The sequence below is a fragment of the Dendrobates tinctorius genome, unplaced genomic scaffold (genome assembly GCF_039654945.1).
Source record: "Dendrobates tinctorius isolate UK_male_01 unplaced genomic scaffold, ASM3965494v1 ptg000138l, whole genome shotgun sequence".
Classification (NCBI taxonomy): Eukaryota; Metazoa; Chordata; class Amphibia; order Anura; family Dendrobatidae; genus Dendrobates; species Dendrobates tinctorius.
The window spans coordinates 12,540,176-12,557,485 of record NW_027361806.1 but is presented as its reverse complement, the minus strand read 5'-3'; the positions used below and the strand labels follow the sequence as shown (position 1 = coordinate 12,557,485).

At 42.4% G+C, this 17,310-nt stretch overlaps 1 protein-coding gene and 1 long non-coding RNA gene across 4 annotated transcripts in view; one reads left to right on the top strand and one right to left on the bottom strand.

Annotated features, from left to right (window-relative positions):
• Positions 1-17,310, top strand: part of LOC141048722 (FRAS1-related extracellular matrix protein 1-like) — a 176,826-nt gene that overhangs the window by 16,700 nt on the left and 142,816 nt on the right. The window contains exons 5-16 of the mRNA XM_073544597.1: positions 648-847; positions 3,516-3,839; positions 4,047-4,155; positions 4,534-4,665; positions 6,328-6,672; positions 7,304-7,446; positions 8,137-8,333; positions 8,546-8,633; positions 10,410-10,577; positions 11,334-11,542; positions 14,999-15,092; positions 16,156-16,408. Of these exons, the coding sequence (XP_073400698.1) occupies positions 648-847; positions 3,516-3,839; positions 4,047-4,155; positions 4,534-4,665; positions 6,328-6,672; positions 7,304-7,446; positions 8,137-8,333; positions 8,546-8,633; positions 10,410-10,577; positions 11,334-11,542; positions 14,999-15,092; positions 16,156-16,408 (2,262 nt within the window). The remainder of the gene's footprint in view (positions 1-647; positions 848-3,515; positions 3,840-4,046; positions 4,156-4,533; positions 4,666-6,327; positions 6,673-7,303; positions 7,447-8,136; positions 8,334-8,545; positions 8,634-10,409; positions 10,578-11,333; positions 11,543-14,998; positions 15,093-16,155; positions 16,409-17,310) is intronic.
• The window catches only part of LOC141048723 (uncharacterized), a 51,688-nt gene that overhangs the window by 23,280 nt on the left and 11,098 nt on the right, over positions 1-17,310 (bottom strand). The window contains exon 1 of one of the 3 annotated variants that reach the window (XR_012220128.1): positions 9,199-9,317. The exons of the other annotated variants lie outside the window; for them this stretch is intronic. This is a non-coding gene — a long non-coding RNA (uncharacterized lncRNA). Of the gene's footprint in view, positions 1-9,198; positions 9,318-17,310 lie in introns of those variants that run through there. 3 annotated transcript variants of the gene reach the window in all.

Sequence of the window (17,310 nt, the reverse complement as noted above, 5' to 3'; positions counted from 1 at the left end):
CAATGTCACGGGGCAGTAGTGGGAAAACAGGGGATGAGGAACCAGGGCCCCTGAACTCCTCTTCAGGCTAAGGGGGTGCCCTGACTTTCCTTAACTTGGGGGTACACTTGATGGTAGTGAGGCCCAAGTCCCCGACCTGTCCCTATCTCCTATTTAGCCCTGAGCTAAACCCCCAACCCCCTCCCCAGGAGGTGAGACAGGGAAAAAAGTGCACTGCACCAAAATAATAAAAGGAAAAATACAACAGACACCTCGGGGTTAAAACAACTAGAAAACAGAACATAGCTTTCTCTGCTGTAATGCACCGAACAGCAGAGTTAGGCACCTGATGAAGGTTATAGCTGAAGTTCACTGCACACAGCCAGCTCCTGACTCCAGCTTGGTTGGTATCCAAAGGAAGTGTTTCACCAACACCAGCTGAAGCCTCAGATTACCCTTTATAGGAAGGTGGGAGTGGTCACCATCAGCAAACTCAGACTAACCAAACATGTAGTAACACCAGCGGCCACCCGGGGGAAAAACTAATATTAACCCCCAATGGCCTGAAAGGAAAAAAGTTTATATAAGAGAATTCAGAATCTGACGCAGATCCAAAAATGGATCGTGACACTTGTCTTATGTGTTGATATTGTATCTATTCCTCTCAGACAGAGAAGAACAAGTGCGATGTTCTGGGAATAAGGCTTGCCATCCTCGATTCAAGGAGACGAAGCTGCTGAAAACCAACTGTGCTGATTTTTTGGAGATGGGAATCAAGTATGAGCATCTGAGTCCTCCCTCTCCTGATGTGGATTACATCCCCCTCCAGATAGAATATCGCAGTCAAGACCACAGGAAACAGCTGCAGGTCCGATTGTAGTTCCACATCCAGGCGATACACCGGGAGGAACGTCTACCTCTTTTCTGCCTTATTTACTGTTGGTTGTCTTCTTCGCTCCATGTTTTATGTTGCTTTTCTTCCTCTTTTGTCTCTCCTGTTTTCTCTGTAGCGTCTTGTTCTCAGTCTCCCTTTCTAGTCTCTTCTTTACCATCTCCATCTTTTCCTGTTATTATTCTACTATTTTCTTTTCCTAAGCCGCATGCGTGTTCTTATGCTTCTTTTTCCTTAGCTTCACCTTTCTCTTCTTTTTTTCTCTTCTATATCATACAAGGCCCGATTCATTAAGTAATTTTTTGCCAGAATTCTGGTGTAAAACTGAATTGTCACATTTTTTTGCATAACTCGAGTCGTCTTTGGCCATTTTTACTCCAGTCATGGTCATCCTCATCAACTTTATTGAAAAGTGAGTGGAATATTGATATAAATTAATGTACACAAGCCTCTGACTGGAGTAACAGTAGCAGAAAACATTTGGGAGGTGTGAAAAATGTAGTAAAAGAGTTGCAAGCCTCTCATTGAATTTAGAGAATCCTACTCCAGCACCACCTTCATTAAGACGGATGTACAAAATGCCAGTCTGAATGAATTGGGGCTTTTATCGTTCTCTATCATCCACTTTTCTTTCTCTTCTTTTTACCCTCTTCCTTTCCTTCATTTACTTATTTGTATCTTCCCCTTCTCCATCTTCCATGTTTTGCTTTGCTTTTTTTCCCCCTTATTTATTGATTTTTCCTTTCCATATTTTCCTTTTTCAAAAACTTCTGCACCTTCCCCTTTTTTGAGCCTAGTTTTCTTTCTCCTCTTTTTTGTTATTTTTTCTTTCCCTCTCCTGGTTCCTCATCTTCTATTTTTTGTCTTTGTTTTTCTTTTTAGTATCTCATCTTTCCCCCTTTTGCTGTGCTTTGTTTTCCTTTTTTTCTTTTTCTCAACTTTTTTACATTCTTTTTCAATTGCTTTTTATTATTCCTATCCTTTTGTTTTCTCATATTCATTTTCGTTCATCTTTCAAGATCTTCATCATCATCGTCATCATCTTCTTCATCATTTTCCGCTATCCCTAATCTGTGTCTTCATTTTTTTATTGTTTTATCTGCATCCTTCTTACTCAACTGTTTCATTTTTTTTCCTTTTTTTATTTGCCTTCTCTTCCTTGCAATCTCCTTTTCTGTTCTGATTTTAAATTCTTTTCATATTTCTTTTATTACTATTTTCGGTGTTTCTCTTTTTTTCATGGCCCTCATTTTTCACTTCTTCCTTTTTGTTCCTTTTTTTGTCTTTTCCTTTTATGCTTACTCATTTTTTTAATTTGCTTTTTATTATTTTCTATCTTTTCTCTCATCATCGTTCTCTTTTATTTTTTCAACACCTATGTCTCATTTTTTTCCTGTTTCTCGTCATCTTTTGTCATTCTTTTTTGTTTTTTCTTCTTGTCAGATTTTTCTTTTTTCATTTGTCTTTTTTCTTTTCCATCTGTTTTTTCTTCATCACTTTCTTTTCTCCTTCTTCAACATATTCCTCTTCTTTAGGCCATGTGCACACATCGAATATTGTAGTATGGAAAACTGGGAAAAGGAAGAGCGCACAATAAAGTTTTAAATGTTAAAACAATGCAGAAACCAACATGGATCTGCAACAAAGCAACATGTATCAAGCGCATACATCAGCTGCTGCACGACAAAGGGCTTAGAAAAAGTGAAGAGTCACTGGATGTTATGCTGATAATTATATCCAACAAATATTTTCCTTGAAAACTTTATTTTAGCAGGTTTACAAAGTCAACGCGTTTCGAGGTCAACACATGACCTCTTCATCTAGTTTTAAAGGAAAATATTCCTTGGATATAATTATCAGCAGCGCATCCAGTGACACTTCACCTGGATATGTTCACAATGAATATTTGCAGCAGATATTTCTGCACCAAAAACCAGAGCGTTGGCAGGAAAAATGCTGCTTAAAATACGTGTGTTTTTACGCTTCTTTACTTAGATTTTTCAAACTTTTCCCATGCATTTGAATGGATGAAAAACTCAGCTAAAATATTGAAAGAATTGAGACACTGCAGAGTTCAAAAAAATGCTTTGAAGGTTCAAATTCGCAAGGAAAAAAATAAGCAGCGAGTGCTCAAGATTTCAGAAATTCACCCACTTTGTTGGTGCTATAAAATGTAGCATTTTCACAATTTAAAAACACTCAAAAAATGCAATATGTGAAGAAGCCTTTAGCCTTATATTTTTTTTTTTTAATTTTCCTTTCTTTCATCTTTGTTGTTTTATTTGACTTCCTTCTTTTCTTCTTGTGCAGCTCTCCGCTTTTTCGACTTTTTTTCATGTTCTTATTTACTTCTCTTTAATTTTTGTTATTATGTTAGTCTTTTTTCTTTTCCTGCCTTTTGTATCTTTTCCACCTCTCTATTCTCTTTTTTACTCATCTGACTCTTCACCACCCCCATTGTTTTTTTAACACTTCACCTTCCTCGCCTTCATCCATTACATATACACCATGTACATTTTCCGCTCTTCTGTCTCCATCTCTTTGCTCTCTACTGACCCATGTAGGTTGATAAAAAATAGCCATATATAATATAAATTATCATTTAAATTTAACTTCAAGGAAATTACTTACAACTTTCTTACAGTCACAAAACATATGGGTTCCTGTGAAAATTTCTGGCGCAGTCCCCAACACGCGTCCCCGCGCGGCCTTCATGCCATCTTTTATTTTGGAAATAGACCAGTTTATCCTAACTCCACTAACCACAGCCTCACTAGACGCTGAAGATGATGAGACGCCTAAGACCAAGCTTATCTTTAAGATTAGTAAGCCGCCACCACTGGGTTATCTCACGCATCTGGATGACCAGACCAAGCGAATCACATCATTCATGTGGCAGGATCTCCATGAAATGAAAATCGCCTATCAACCTCCAAACACCACCCATCTGGAGAGACGCAACTACGAGGTGAGACACCATTGTGTTCCTAAAATGGAACACAAGGGTTTATGTAATAAAAAGGAGTCAATATATTATATGGGAGGGGTACGGAGAAAACAAGAAGCCCATCTCAAATTGGGCAGATCCTCCCTTTACATAATTGGTGTAAATCTGCATCACACATAGGAACTATGGGTCTGATCGGTGAAATGTAACTTCATTTTGAATTTTCAGGTTGATTTCCAAGCAATTGATGGTCACTTTCTAACCAGTCTGCCAATAATGGTCCATTTCTCCATAAGGACGGCAGAGACAAATGCTCCAAGAGTGTCTTGGAATATGGGTAAGTATCCATTTCAAAATTAAAACCTTTTCCCCAAAAATTTAGAAAATGGGGACATAATGAAAACTGGCGATGATGTGTAAGGGTAGCAATCAGTGCAGCAGTGGAGGAGTGTGTTGATCTTGTCAGAGGCAGTGACTTGTCCATCAAAGTGAAGGTGATGATGATGATGGGCTGTATGCGATAGGCGCAAATGCAACATTTACAGAGGGGAATGGAAGGTGATAGTTACTTAACTGGAGAATCAAAGTTCCCAGCAGCACAGAGTATTTCAGAAGAAATGCACCGATCTTGTGGGTGGTAACAGACTCAGCGTTATATTAGACAAGATCACATTGTGCAGTTTTACCTGCTGATCCGGATGAATACGCTCCGCAGGTCTGAACTTACTGGAGGGACAGTCGCGGCCCATAACCTGGGACGTGTTCCAGATTGTGGATAATGATAATCTTCATGCTGTTCGTCTGGTAACTGTAGATGGGCTGCACCATGGACGTCTCACGGTTAAAGGTAGGTATATCGTCCTTTTAATTCTCGCAAGCTCCATTAGTGTGTAAGGAAGCAGAGTCATCGACAGCACAGAGGATTTCAGGAGAGAGTGAACAGATTTTGTAGAAGTCACTAGAGATAAGAGAATCTCCCCAAACTATCAGCCGGCAGATTAATTTTTGTTCTAATAAATTCATTCCGCAGTGAAAGTGCCTCCTACATCCATGAAAAGACATTGTAGGGGGGATCTCTCCAAGTCATAATAAATGGAGGGTACAAAAGGGGTTAAAAATGCCAGAAATAAATAAGACACAGATTAGTTACCCATGGTCCTAGGTGCCCCTTAGGCCGCCCTTCATAGCATTCAGTTTATTATGGCTCGATTTGCTGATCTCTAGACGACTTCTCAATCGACTTGTCCTCACCTTTCCATAGTGTTCCATTTCTCTTCCTTTGTTCTAACACAACTTCTTCATCTTTACCTTTTCTTTTTCTTGCTTTGTTATTTCCAGTTCGTCTTTTTTTTCCTCTTTTTCCATTTTCAATCTTTTCCATTTTCAATTTTTTTTCCTATCCGCTTTCTTTCATTCTTCATAGTCTTCCATAATATCTTTAATTTCTTTTTTCTTCTTCATTTTTTTCTACTTCTACATCTATTTTATTCTAATTCTGCTCTATTATTGGTGGAGTCATGTATCGATTATCTTATAAGTAGCCATTTAAAGAAGTCTCAGCGTTTTTTTTTATATCCCTTCTAAATATGTCTGTAATGTAGTGTAAGTGTATCACCATTCGCTATCTTCTTTGATTTCCAGTCCCGCTCCGATCCGCTTTTGGACCACACGGTATGGGGCGGTCACTGTCTTTACAACGTGTTACACAACTCCATAGACTTACACTGAGAAAGTGACTTCCGGTTCACACATAAACCCCTGTGTGAGCCGGGTGGTCTGATTTCAAGTCATGTGGTCCAGAAGGTGACCGGAGTGGCACTGGAGATCGGAGAAGATGGCAATCGGTGAGTAGTTTCATACATTTTGACTAAACTGGATTCAGAATTAGGAAGATTTAAGGGCAGAAAAAGAGGTTAGACAGCTTCTTGAAATTTATTGCGGCAGAGAAGAGTGTGTTGATCATGTTGCAGGCAGTGACCGCTTCCACTCATGTACCAGAGAGACACTGGATATTGGAGTAAATATCGATTGATGAGTATTTTCATACATTTTGACATAATTAGAAGGAATTAAGGGCACAAAAATGAGGTCAGACATCTTCTTGAAAATCATTGCAGCGGGAGAAGAGTGTGTTGATCTTGTCACAAGCAGTGACCTCATCCACTCATATGATGAGGCCAGGAATGGCTACATGCTAGGCAATGTCTAGATGTGAGGAAAGTGTTGAACTGAAGTTGAAGATGATAAAATTAAACATATGTAATGGGAGGAACAAGGTCCCCAGCAGCACAGAGAATTTAAGAAGAATGTGCTAATTTGGGGGGACTATAGTCATCCATCCACTCTTGTGATGATGTAGGGAGCACAAGACTGCATGTAACAGACACTGGGAGTTATATAGTGGGGGGAGCAGGGTCCACAGCAGCACAGAGTATGTCAGGGTTAGCGTAATGATGAAAGGTTATGTTTCTCACTTATTCAGCGGCTTCTATGTGCTTTTTCCCGTCAGGATCCAAGGCTTTTATATTCACAGTCCAGGACATATGGGACGGGGCCATCCGCTACCATCACGATGACAGCGACACAACTAAGGACTACATCGTGTTCCGTATCTTCGACGGCAAACACAGTATTCGCCACAAGTTTCCCATAAATGTCCTTCCTAAAGACGACAGCCCGCCATTCCTAGTCAACAACGTTGGGTTCGAAGCCGCGGAAGGCGGCGCCATCGCTATCGAGAAAGACATTTTAATGGCGTCAGATTTGGACTCCAGCGATGACCACATTCTCTACAATATTACCAGTCCCCCGACGGCCGGAGAGCTGGTGAAGAGATATTCTGCAGAAAGTCCAGGTACGTGAGCGATGTACGAGATCCAGCTAAGAAGTGATCAACACTGATACCTGCAGGAGCCGGAGGGCGATCAAGACACTATTCATGGTACCTTAGGGCTTCTTCACATGTTGCCGTTTTTTTTTTCGTTTTTTGTGTATTTTTTTTTTTTTGAGGAAAAAACTCACCATATTACTGTAAGAACAAAATGAATGAGATCTTGAAAATCTTATTCACAAGTTACTGTTTATTTCTTCTTTTTTGATCTGTGTTGCATTTTTTTACAAACGCATCATGTCGGCGCTCTCAGGACGTTTATGGCCGTTTTTTCTTATTGACATGAAAATGGGTTGGCAGAAAAAAAAAAGGTCCAAAAATGTATCAAAAACACCTGTAAGCGAGCGAAAAGAGAATATGACTGCACTCAGACTGCGCTTCACTTGTAGTCTGTAAATATGGAGACGCATAGTTCTGCAGAGGAGCTGTATACACCGAACGGTAGCAGAGTTCTTATCAAGATTATTTGCAAAAAAAAAAGTTTTAACATTTAGTTACATTGTAACCATGAAAATGGTTGAAAGGAGAACAGGATCTTATCAGAATGTTTTTGGTTTCCAATAATCTTCTTTCCCCCTTCTTCTTCTACCTCTAGGCGTTCCTGTAGAAAGTTTCCTGCAGAGAGATCTGTTCCGTGGACTGATTTATTACAGACATTTTGGGGGAGAAATATTCCAGGACACCTTTGAATTTGTGCTATCGGATAGTCACGAACCCCCAAATTATTCAGAGAGACATGTGAGCAGCATTAATCGCCCTGCCCCCCCCCCCGCGGAGGTCAGAAAATACTGGCACTCCGGAGAGCTGGTCAATATCCGAAAGGACAGATTATAATTAATGAGAAAGTCTCTATTAACCATCAGGTCTCATTAATAATTATTAGAAGGACCAACTGATATTCAACACTTATTAGGAGGACTTACTAATAATCATGGGTGGTGACTAATATTCATTAGGACGAGCAAACATCCATGAAGAAGGACTTACCGTATGTTCATGACAAGGACTTACTAATATTCATGAGGAAGGTTCATTAATATTTAAAAGGAGGGCCTACTAATAAATATAAGTTGGGACTTACATTAATGAGGGGGTCCAGTATTCATGATAAACAACTGACATTCATGATGAAGGAACTAATATTCATGAGGAAGACTAACATTAATCAGGAAGACTTACTAATATTTATGAGGAGGAACTGATATTTTTGAGGAGGACTTACTAATATTCATCAGGAGGACTTACTAATACTGATGAAGAATACTTATTAATACTGATGAGGAGGGCCAATATTGATGAGGAGGACTAACATTAATCAGGAATACTTACTAATATTGATGAAGAGGACTCACTAATATCCATAAGATTCGAGTAATATTATGAGTTCCCCTCTGCACCCCTGAGAACTTGTCCTGTTTTTTTTTCTAGCCGGTTGTGGTTCACATTTCTCCGGTGAAGGATCTGCTACCTAGGGAGGCTTCTGGGATAAGACGACATATTTCAGTGAAGGAGAATGAGATCGGCCGCATCACCCGGCAGCACCTCCATTTTACCGACACAGAGTCTCCGGACAGTCAGCTCGTGTACACTGTCAGCAAAGCGTGCTCCTCCGCCACATCTCCGGGGTGAAGGTTTATTACATGGCTCTTATGGGTTGTCTTAGGACTGTAGGGTTATTGGCCTGTACGGGATTTCCTTTTTTCAGAATGTAAAGTTGTTTCTACATAACTGACAGCAAGCAGCGATCCGTCCGACGGCGAAGAATCACAAAATGAGTCTATAACTGTAACCATAAAGACCGGACAATCCATTCTTGTGTCCTCCTTCCTTTTTGTAGCCGTCAAGATGCTGGAAAGCTATTTGTGGACACCTCAAACCTGTTAGAGAAGGATCCATCAATTTCCAGCCTCAGTTCCTTCACCCAGGTAAACATGAGGCGTGACCCCATATCTGCATTCAGACACCTCATTAAAGGGGATTTCTCATACATACGACCTGTAAGGGTGAGTGCACACAGTGCGGATTGAGCTGCGGATTTTTCCGCGCGGATTTGCAGGTAAAGTGACCTGCGGATTTACCAGCGGTTTTCCCCTGCGGTTTGACACCTGGACAATGGAACAGGTGTCAAACCGCTGCGGAATCCGAAGAAAGAATTGACATGCTGCGGATTTAAAACTGCAGCAAATCCGTGCGGAAAAATCCGCAGAATGTGCACAGCGGTTTTGAAAACCCATTGAAGTGCATTGTACTGTACAATGCCTGCGGATCCGCAGAGGCAAATCCAGTGCGGATCCGCAGTAAAATCCGCACCGTGTGCACAGACCCTAATAAGACTGAAGAAAGCCCGGACATCAACAAAATAGTGAACATCTACTTTCAAAGTTTTTCCCTTTTCCCTTGTTAGGTTTTGCCATCACTGTACGATCCTACTAAACCTAAGAATGGAGTAGCTGCAGCGTTACTTAAGTGGCCTTTTTACCGTTTTTTTACCGTTTTTTTCCTGCAAAGCAGCTCTTCGGGCACCTGCCCATACAGTTGACTTTAACGCCGCCCTATTCAATGCAGGCTGCAGCCGTTCCTGCACGTCGGGTGGTCTGGAGCGCCTCTGTGCATGGAACATTTAGCAGTGGATGCAGTCCCTTAACCTCAGACCGTCATGGTGTACTATATGTAATCACTTGTACGGGCAGGTGCCCCAGGTGCTGCTTTGCAGGAAAAAAAAATGCTAAAAAAAAACAGGAAAAAGACCACTGAAATAATGCTGCAGCTGCATAATCCTATCAATCAAATGCTTGCAAATTCAAGTCCCCTATGGAGACTAAGAAATAAAGTAAAGAAAAAGTTTTTAAAAAATGTTATAAAAATAAAACATAAAAATTCCAATTTCCTCATTTAAAATTAACAAAATAAAATAAATAAGTAAAGTAAACACTTGGTATTGCAACAAAAAAATTCGGGATTGGCAAAAGTCTGATTTATTAAAATAATGTCATAAAGGAAAACAAATAAAAAAAAAAAATCATAACGCCATAATTTCCAATTTTCATTTGCCACACTCCACTTAAAATGCCATATAAAGCCATCAAAACTTGAGATGTACCCCCATAATTAAACAAAGAAGGCTACAGCTCAGGGCACAGAAAAGCGCTCATACGTACGCCTCCGTTGACAAAAATATAAATAAAAAAAAGTTACACATTTTTTAAAATAATTTTCTGAAATTTTTTTTCACCATTAAAATAAAGAAAAAAAAAATTTCTATTCAAGTTTAGTAACAAACTAAACACACAAACCTGGAGAATCATGATGACGGGAAATGAACATCAGAAAAAAAAAACCCAAAAAACGATCATAGAATTTTTTTTTTCTATTTTCATCACTTTTACCCCAGTTACATGGTAAAGTGAATGAAGTCATTCAGAACTACAACTCGTCCTGCAAAAAAACCCTACACAAAATAAGCCCTCGTCCTCATACGTGGCTATGTGGATGGAAAAATAAAAAAGGTTATGGATATTGGAAGAATGGGAGGAAAAAACTAAATGCAAACATGAAAATTGACCAGGGGTGGAATGGGTTAAGAACCTTTGACAATCTGCTTTATGTAGCGCCAGGACAGGGGCAGGTACGATGATTTCTCCTGTCTGGGGTCTTGTTGTATTGTATGTGTTACTGTTATATTAATGTCTCCCTGCCCCCAGCACGCTGTGAACCATATGAAGGTGGCCTACATGCCTCCCATAGAGGACATCGGTCCCGATCCTCTGCACGTCCAGTTTGAGTTTTCCGTTAGTTACCAGCATGGCGGACGTCTGACCGGACTCATATTCAACATAACAGTCATTCCTGTGGATGATCAGGCGCCAAAGGTGATGGCATTGTACTTTCTGTAACCCATAGGACATAGTTGCTGGTGGTCCCGTACCCCGATGCGATCAAGAATGTCCCTAGCTGATAACGGGGTGAGATTTATGCAAACCTCACACTAAAGCTTAAATTGACCAAATACTTCTCACAGCTGAGAGTTTGCTACAGTATCATCCACACAACCTTCTGCAAACTAAAAACATTTATCCTTCATTTTGTGCCTGTGTTATGAAAATGGCGCACAGCAGATATAAATATAACTAAAAAGTAAATCAGACACAACAGGGCTTCTTCATCAGATTGCGCCAAAACTCTGGGGCAAAACTTTGAAATTGTGTCTTTTTTTTTTCAGCCCTCAGTTGTTTATATTTTTCATGGTCAGATTTATACAGAACATTTTTGCACAGTTAGGAATATTGTGCACATTGTGCACATTATTTTAGCACATTTTTTAAACTGTCTTACCCCAGATTTGTGGCACAAACTTTTTAGACAAACCAACCCCTTTGCAAAGTTCTTTTTTTTTTGCAGAACTTTACAGAATCTCAGATCACATAATACTGAAATTGTTTGAAGAACCCGTTCAATGTGGCGGATATGATGGTGCAGGAGTCACTGGTTCCTCTGAGCGCTGTATGTGCAGCGCGTCTATAGGATGCAATGCATTGAAGTGATGGCGATTTCTGATTTCCTGGGATCCCCCCCTCTTACCATTACAATGTATTATTTTATTAAATTCCAATGATTCTATTCTTCAGATTTCCACCCACCCTGTAAGGACGGAGGAGGGAGCCAGCTGCCTCATTACTGGCGAAAGTCTTATCATTTCTGATGAAGACACAAAAAGTGAGAATCTGAAAATCAGACTGAAATCTGGACCCCGGCACGGAAATGTGGAGCTTCATGGAGTCCCAATAACTGAGGGGGGCACATTCAGCCTGGAGGAGCTGCGAGCCTACAAAGTGCGGTACGAAATCAGCGCAAAATGCATAAAAGTTATCGGAAGAGTGAACGACTGATGGAAGAATAACCTTACATTATTAGCCTGTATCCCAGGAGTCATTATCCTGTACCCCAAGTATCATTATCCTGTACCCCAAGTATCATTATCCTGCACCCTGAGTGTCAGTGTCATTATCCTATACCCCGAGTGTCAGTGTCATTATCCCATACCCCGAGTGTCAGTGTCATTATCCTGTACCCCGAGTGTCATTATCCTGTACCCTGAGTGTCAGTGTCATTATCCCGTACCCCGAGTGTCAGTGTCATTATCCTGTACCCCAAGTATCATTATCCTGCACCCCGAGTGTCAGTGTCATTATCCCGTACCCCGAGTGTCAGTGTCATTATCCCGTACCCCGAGTGTCAGTGTCATTATCCCGTACCCCGAGTGTCAGTGTCATTATCTCGCACCCCGAGTGTCAGTGTCATTATCCCGTACCCCGAGTGTCAGTGTCATTATCCCGTACCCCGAGTGTCATTATCCTGTACCCCAAGTGTCAGTGTCATTATCCTGTACCCCGAGTGTCATTATCCTGTACCCCGAGTGTCAGTGTCATTATCCCGTACCCCGAGTGTCATCATCCTGTACCCCGAGTGTCAGTGTCATTATCCCGTACCCCGAGTGTCAGTGTTATTATCCTGTACCCCGAGTGTCAGTGTCATTATCCCGTACCCCGAGTGTCATTATCCTGTACCCCGAGTGTCAGTGTCATTATCCCATACCCCGAGTGTCAGTGTCATTATCCCGTACCCCGAGTGTCATTATCCTGTACCCCAAGTGTCAGTGTCATTATCCTGTACCCCAAGTGTCATTATACTGTACCCCGAGTGTCAGTGTCATTATCCCGTACCCCGAGTGTCATTATCCTGTACCCCAAGTGTCATTATCCCATACCCCGAGTGTCAGTGTCATTATCCCGTACCCCGAGTGTCATTATCCTGTACCCCAAGTGTCAGTGTCATTATCCTGTACCCCAAGTGTCAGTGTCATTATCCCGTACCCCGAGTGTCATTATCCTGTACCCCGAGTGTCATTATCCTGTACCCCGAGTGTCAGTGTCATTATCCTGTACCCCGAGTGTCATTATCCTGTACCCCGAGTGTCAGTGTCATTATCCTGTACCCCGAGTGTCATTATCCTGTACCCCGGGTGTCAGTGTCATTATCCTGTACACCGAGTGTCATTATCCTGTACCCCGGGTGTCAGTGTCATTATCCTGTACCCCGAGTGTCATTATCCTGTACCCCGGGTGTCAGTGTCATTATCCTGTACCCCAAGTGTCATTATCCCATACCCCGAGTGTCAGTGTCATTATCCCGTACCCCGAGTGTCATTATCCTGTACCCCAAGTGTCAGTGTCATTATCCTGTACCCCAAGTGTCAGTGTCATTATCCCGTACCCCGAGTGTCATTATCCTGTACCCCGAGTGTCATTATCCCATACCCCGAGTGTCAGTGTCATTATCCTGTACCCCGAGTGTCATTATCCTGTACCCCGAGTGTCAGTGTCATTATCCTGTACCCCGAGTGTCATTATCCTGTACCCCGGGTGTCAGTGTCATTATCCTGTACACCGAGTGTCATTATCCTGTACCCCGGGTGTCAGTGTCATTATCCTGTACACCGAGTGTCATTATCCTGTACCCCGAGTGTCATTATCCTGTACCCCGGGTGTCAGTGTCATTATCCTGTACACCGAGTGTCATTATCCTGTACCCCGGGTGTCAGTGTCATTATCCTGTACACCGAGTGTCATTATCCTGTACCCCGAGTGTCAGTGTTATTGTCCTGATGTTTTACATGGTTGCCAGTTGGATTCAGGTGGCACAGGATAATAGTCCGCTGTAAGGGGCATCTGTGACACTATGCATTAGGGCTTCTCTGCCGCCTTATATGACATTTGGTGACTGTGGTGCCTCTCTGCTGTTATGTGGCGCTATCTGGGGCTACTCTGGCACGATATTGAACCGTCTCTAGCAGTGTAGTACGGTGGCACAATATGGGCTTCTTTATTGCCATCTGTGATCTATATGGGGCTTCTCTGGCATAATCCTGAATAGTGTAGGGGACATAAGTGGCATACAGGGGGCTTCTCAGGGGCGATAGCTGGCACTGTGAGGGGCATCTCATTCTGTGGCCTGAGTTCTGCATGGTATCTATACGGGCACTCTGGGGTGATATCACATATAGTAGGACCTCAGCACCTTATTCCCATGAATTCAGAGTCTGAATGAACTTTTCTTTAGTTTCTAAACTTTATATTGTGGTATTTGCAGTGATCATCTGTGTGTACAGTATATGCTGCCCCCTGTAGGACAGGGTGGTCTTTACAAGAGGTCCCCAGTCTCGGAGCAATGTTCCTAATTAATCCCACCATGTAACGAGCGATCGGCTTCCCATTATCAGACATTACACCAGACATAATAAAACGCTGCGCAGATGCGGTGGGATCGAACCCTGGCTGCATTACATAAGATAATACGGAGAACGTATTGTCTGCGGTGATTGAGCAGAAGGGTCTTCTCGGCCCCATTATCAGGGACCACCACAAAAGAGCAGCAGTGGAAGAATGGAAAATCCCATAGGTTCTTTCATCTCACAGCACCGAGGGCTGAGAGCCAAACCTCCTCTGAGATCAAGAGGGGAAAATAAGGGAAAATATCCCACCCTCCAGACGAGCCGGGGGGCCGAGCTCATCCCTGTCACTGACTGATAGAGGAAAGCTTAGTCCCGTATTCCCTGGGACTCTCTGCCAGGAGGACGTACAGAGGACATGTTCTGCTGCAGTGATAAGAGTAATGAGAGGAGCCCGCACTCCGATCTGGGAGAATAAATGCAAAGAGACTTGAAAGAAATGATAACATGTTAGGGAGGTTACATAATATGCATTAAAGGGAATCTGTCTGCAGAATTTCACCCCCAAACCACTAATATGCGCATGTAGCTCTTTTAGAGACAAGTCCAGCAATACCTTTACGTTTCCAGTCCGATCCTCCATTATTGAGAAATCAGGGTTTGAAATTATATGCAAATGAGGCTGAAGAGCTATGGTAGATCTGAAGCCGCTGTCACTCCAGCTCTATTCCCCGCCCAGCTCCACCTCCTGCTTGATTGACAGCTCCTTTGCCTGAAGTGACACAGCATAGTGGCTATCAGTCGAAAAGGAGGAGAGGACACTGGTCAAGGAATAGAGCTGGAGTGACAGAGGCTTCAGATCTAATTTGCATTTCAAATTGATGTCTCTGTAACGGAGCAAAGGAATGGCCATGTAAAAGTATTGCTGGAGTGGTCTTTGAAAGAGCTACATGCGCATAGAAATGCGGGTGGGTTAAATCCTGCTGACAGATTCGACGTGTGGTCATCATGCTCTTTACCACTAGGGGTGCTGTTCAATAGAAAACTGTTCACTGTTATTTGCAGGTATCAGCATGACGACTCCGAGTCTTTGGAGGACGCCATCATCTTTACTGTTACCGATGGAAAGAACATGGCAGACGGAGAACTGAAGGTGCAGGTAATTTCATGCCAAATTATTAAAAGAAGAGAAGGTGACAAGTTAGTGTCGTTGGGCCCAGAAAATGCCATCCGGGAGGCAAGTATACATTTCCTGGGTAAGTGCATGTCTATTGCTCCCTGTTATCAGCCATTTCGGGGCGAAGCTGATGGTCGTTTTCCTCATTGGTTTGCTCGACAAGAGTTTGTGCCCAACCATGATCCCTACTTTGTCACATAGGGATTGTGGGGCCGCAGGAACGTTTTCTACACTTCCGCCAGGCAAACTATGGAACAGCTGAAATGGCTGATAACAGGGAGCAAAAGACATACATCCACATAGGCCACATAGGGATAGCTGTCCCTTTAAAATATGTTTCCAACGTGACAGCGGCCGTCACTTTCCTATATATTGAGCCACGTACATCCAACAAACAGCTAATAGCCTAAAGGGTGTCTAGACTTTTGCAACCATTGTCACCGCTCCAGTGGGTCTAAAATAAAATGTACCCAGTTTTACAAATATTAATTAAAACTGATTTTGAGTATACAGCTCGGACACAGAGCTTTGTGTCTCCAAGGTTACAGACTACAAACAACCAGTATGTAGTCTGATCCTGCAGCTGGTGTTACTCCTCCCCCCCTGCCCCCCACCTCCCTGGTTTCTGATAATCTATGAATAATAGAGGGACAGATGGAAGATCGCACCACATAACTGCAACATGGGTTTGTAACCATGACGACACATAGGTCTGCATAGGAGCTGCATACACAAACTGGCAGAAGCTTTTTTTTCAAACATTTTTGCAAAGTTGCTTCATTTCTATTCTTTAGATGCATTGGAGGAACCCCCCCCCCAAAAAAAAAAAAAATCTACACACCCTTCAAGGATAATGCTCTTTTAAATGTTTCCCTTCATTCAAAACACATTTAAAGGGGAACCCGGCTACAAAGAGTGTAAAGACTTCATGTTACTTTTCTGTCATTCTAAATATAAAGAGTCGTTGCTGTATCTAGGACAGTGTACCCAAAGATTCCGAATTTGCACCTTTAGAAAATGTACCTGTGTGTTATTTGGTCCTCAGATCTCCCCTGTAAATGATGAACCCCCGGAGCTACGATCTGACCTGATATCCACCCTGTTCTGTTCTGAGAGCGGCCACGTCTACGTAACTACTGAGAATCTGTACGCAACCGATCCAGACAGTGACGACACGAGGCTCACGTACATGATCGCTCGCACTCCCCTCCATGGAATGATCCAGAGAGAAGGAGTCACGGTGGATAAATTCAGCCAGCTCGATGTCATCCGAGGGTTAATCTCCTACAGACATACAGGTAAGTTTTCATTTTTATCTTTTCTGAGATGTAATTGGCATTTAGCTGAGCAGAGAGAACGGTTTGTAGCCAGGTCATTGGCAGATGAAAGCAGCAGCAGAGGAGTGTGTTGACTTTGCAGGGACAGTGACTCATGTGATCATGAGGACTCTAGTTCAGATGACAATCCTTCATAGAAATGGAGCTCGGATGGAAATGTGAGCATCTGTACTCAGTAGAAATAGGAGAATAAGCCGCTGCCTGTCTGTTCTGGAGGCTTATCCCCCCAAATTAATGGGATAAAGCAGTGGAAATCCAACAACCTCATCCTTACGTCCCCCAACATAAACGGTCTGGACATAAGATGATCGACCAGCTTAATGGACACCTTCATGGTGGAAATCGAGATTACCTGGGAATCAGTCAGTGAGCTCCTTCCGATGGGGAGTTTGTAACGCTTTTTCTCAGTCCTTTTCTGAACTCCTGTCAGTGTATTTTTAGCCACAGACCATATCGAAGGCGTGATGAACTTCATGTGGTCATAAATCAGCTGGAAGAAGCTCAATAAAGACAGATAAGAGTTTCTCTGTCTGAAGCAGCTTACTGATGGATTCTTAGTTAAAGGGGGTGTCCATTCTTGGTATTCAATTCTGCAGTCACTCTTATATGACTGCAGACTTGTGAATCCTCTCAGTGTGCGCAATGCAAGATGTTAGGATTCTCCAGTTCTGGCGGTGAGCTGAGTGGTCATTTGACCATATATATGTGTTTTGCCTACTTCCAGCCACATTCTGACTAGATGTGTCCGGCCTCATTTACTTCGCTTGTATTGTGCGAAGCCATGCAAATCTTGTCTGCCTGTGACCGCATCTATGTAGCCAGCACTGAAGAGTCCTGACAGTGTGCACTGTGTGTGCTGCGAG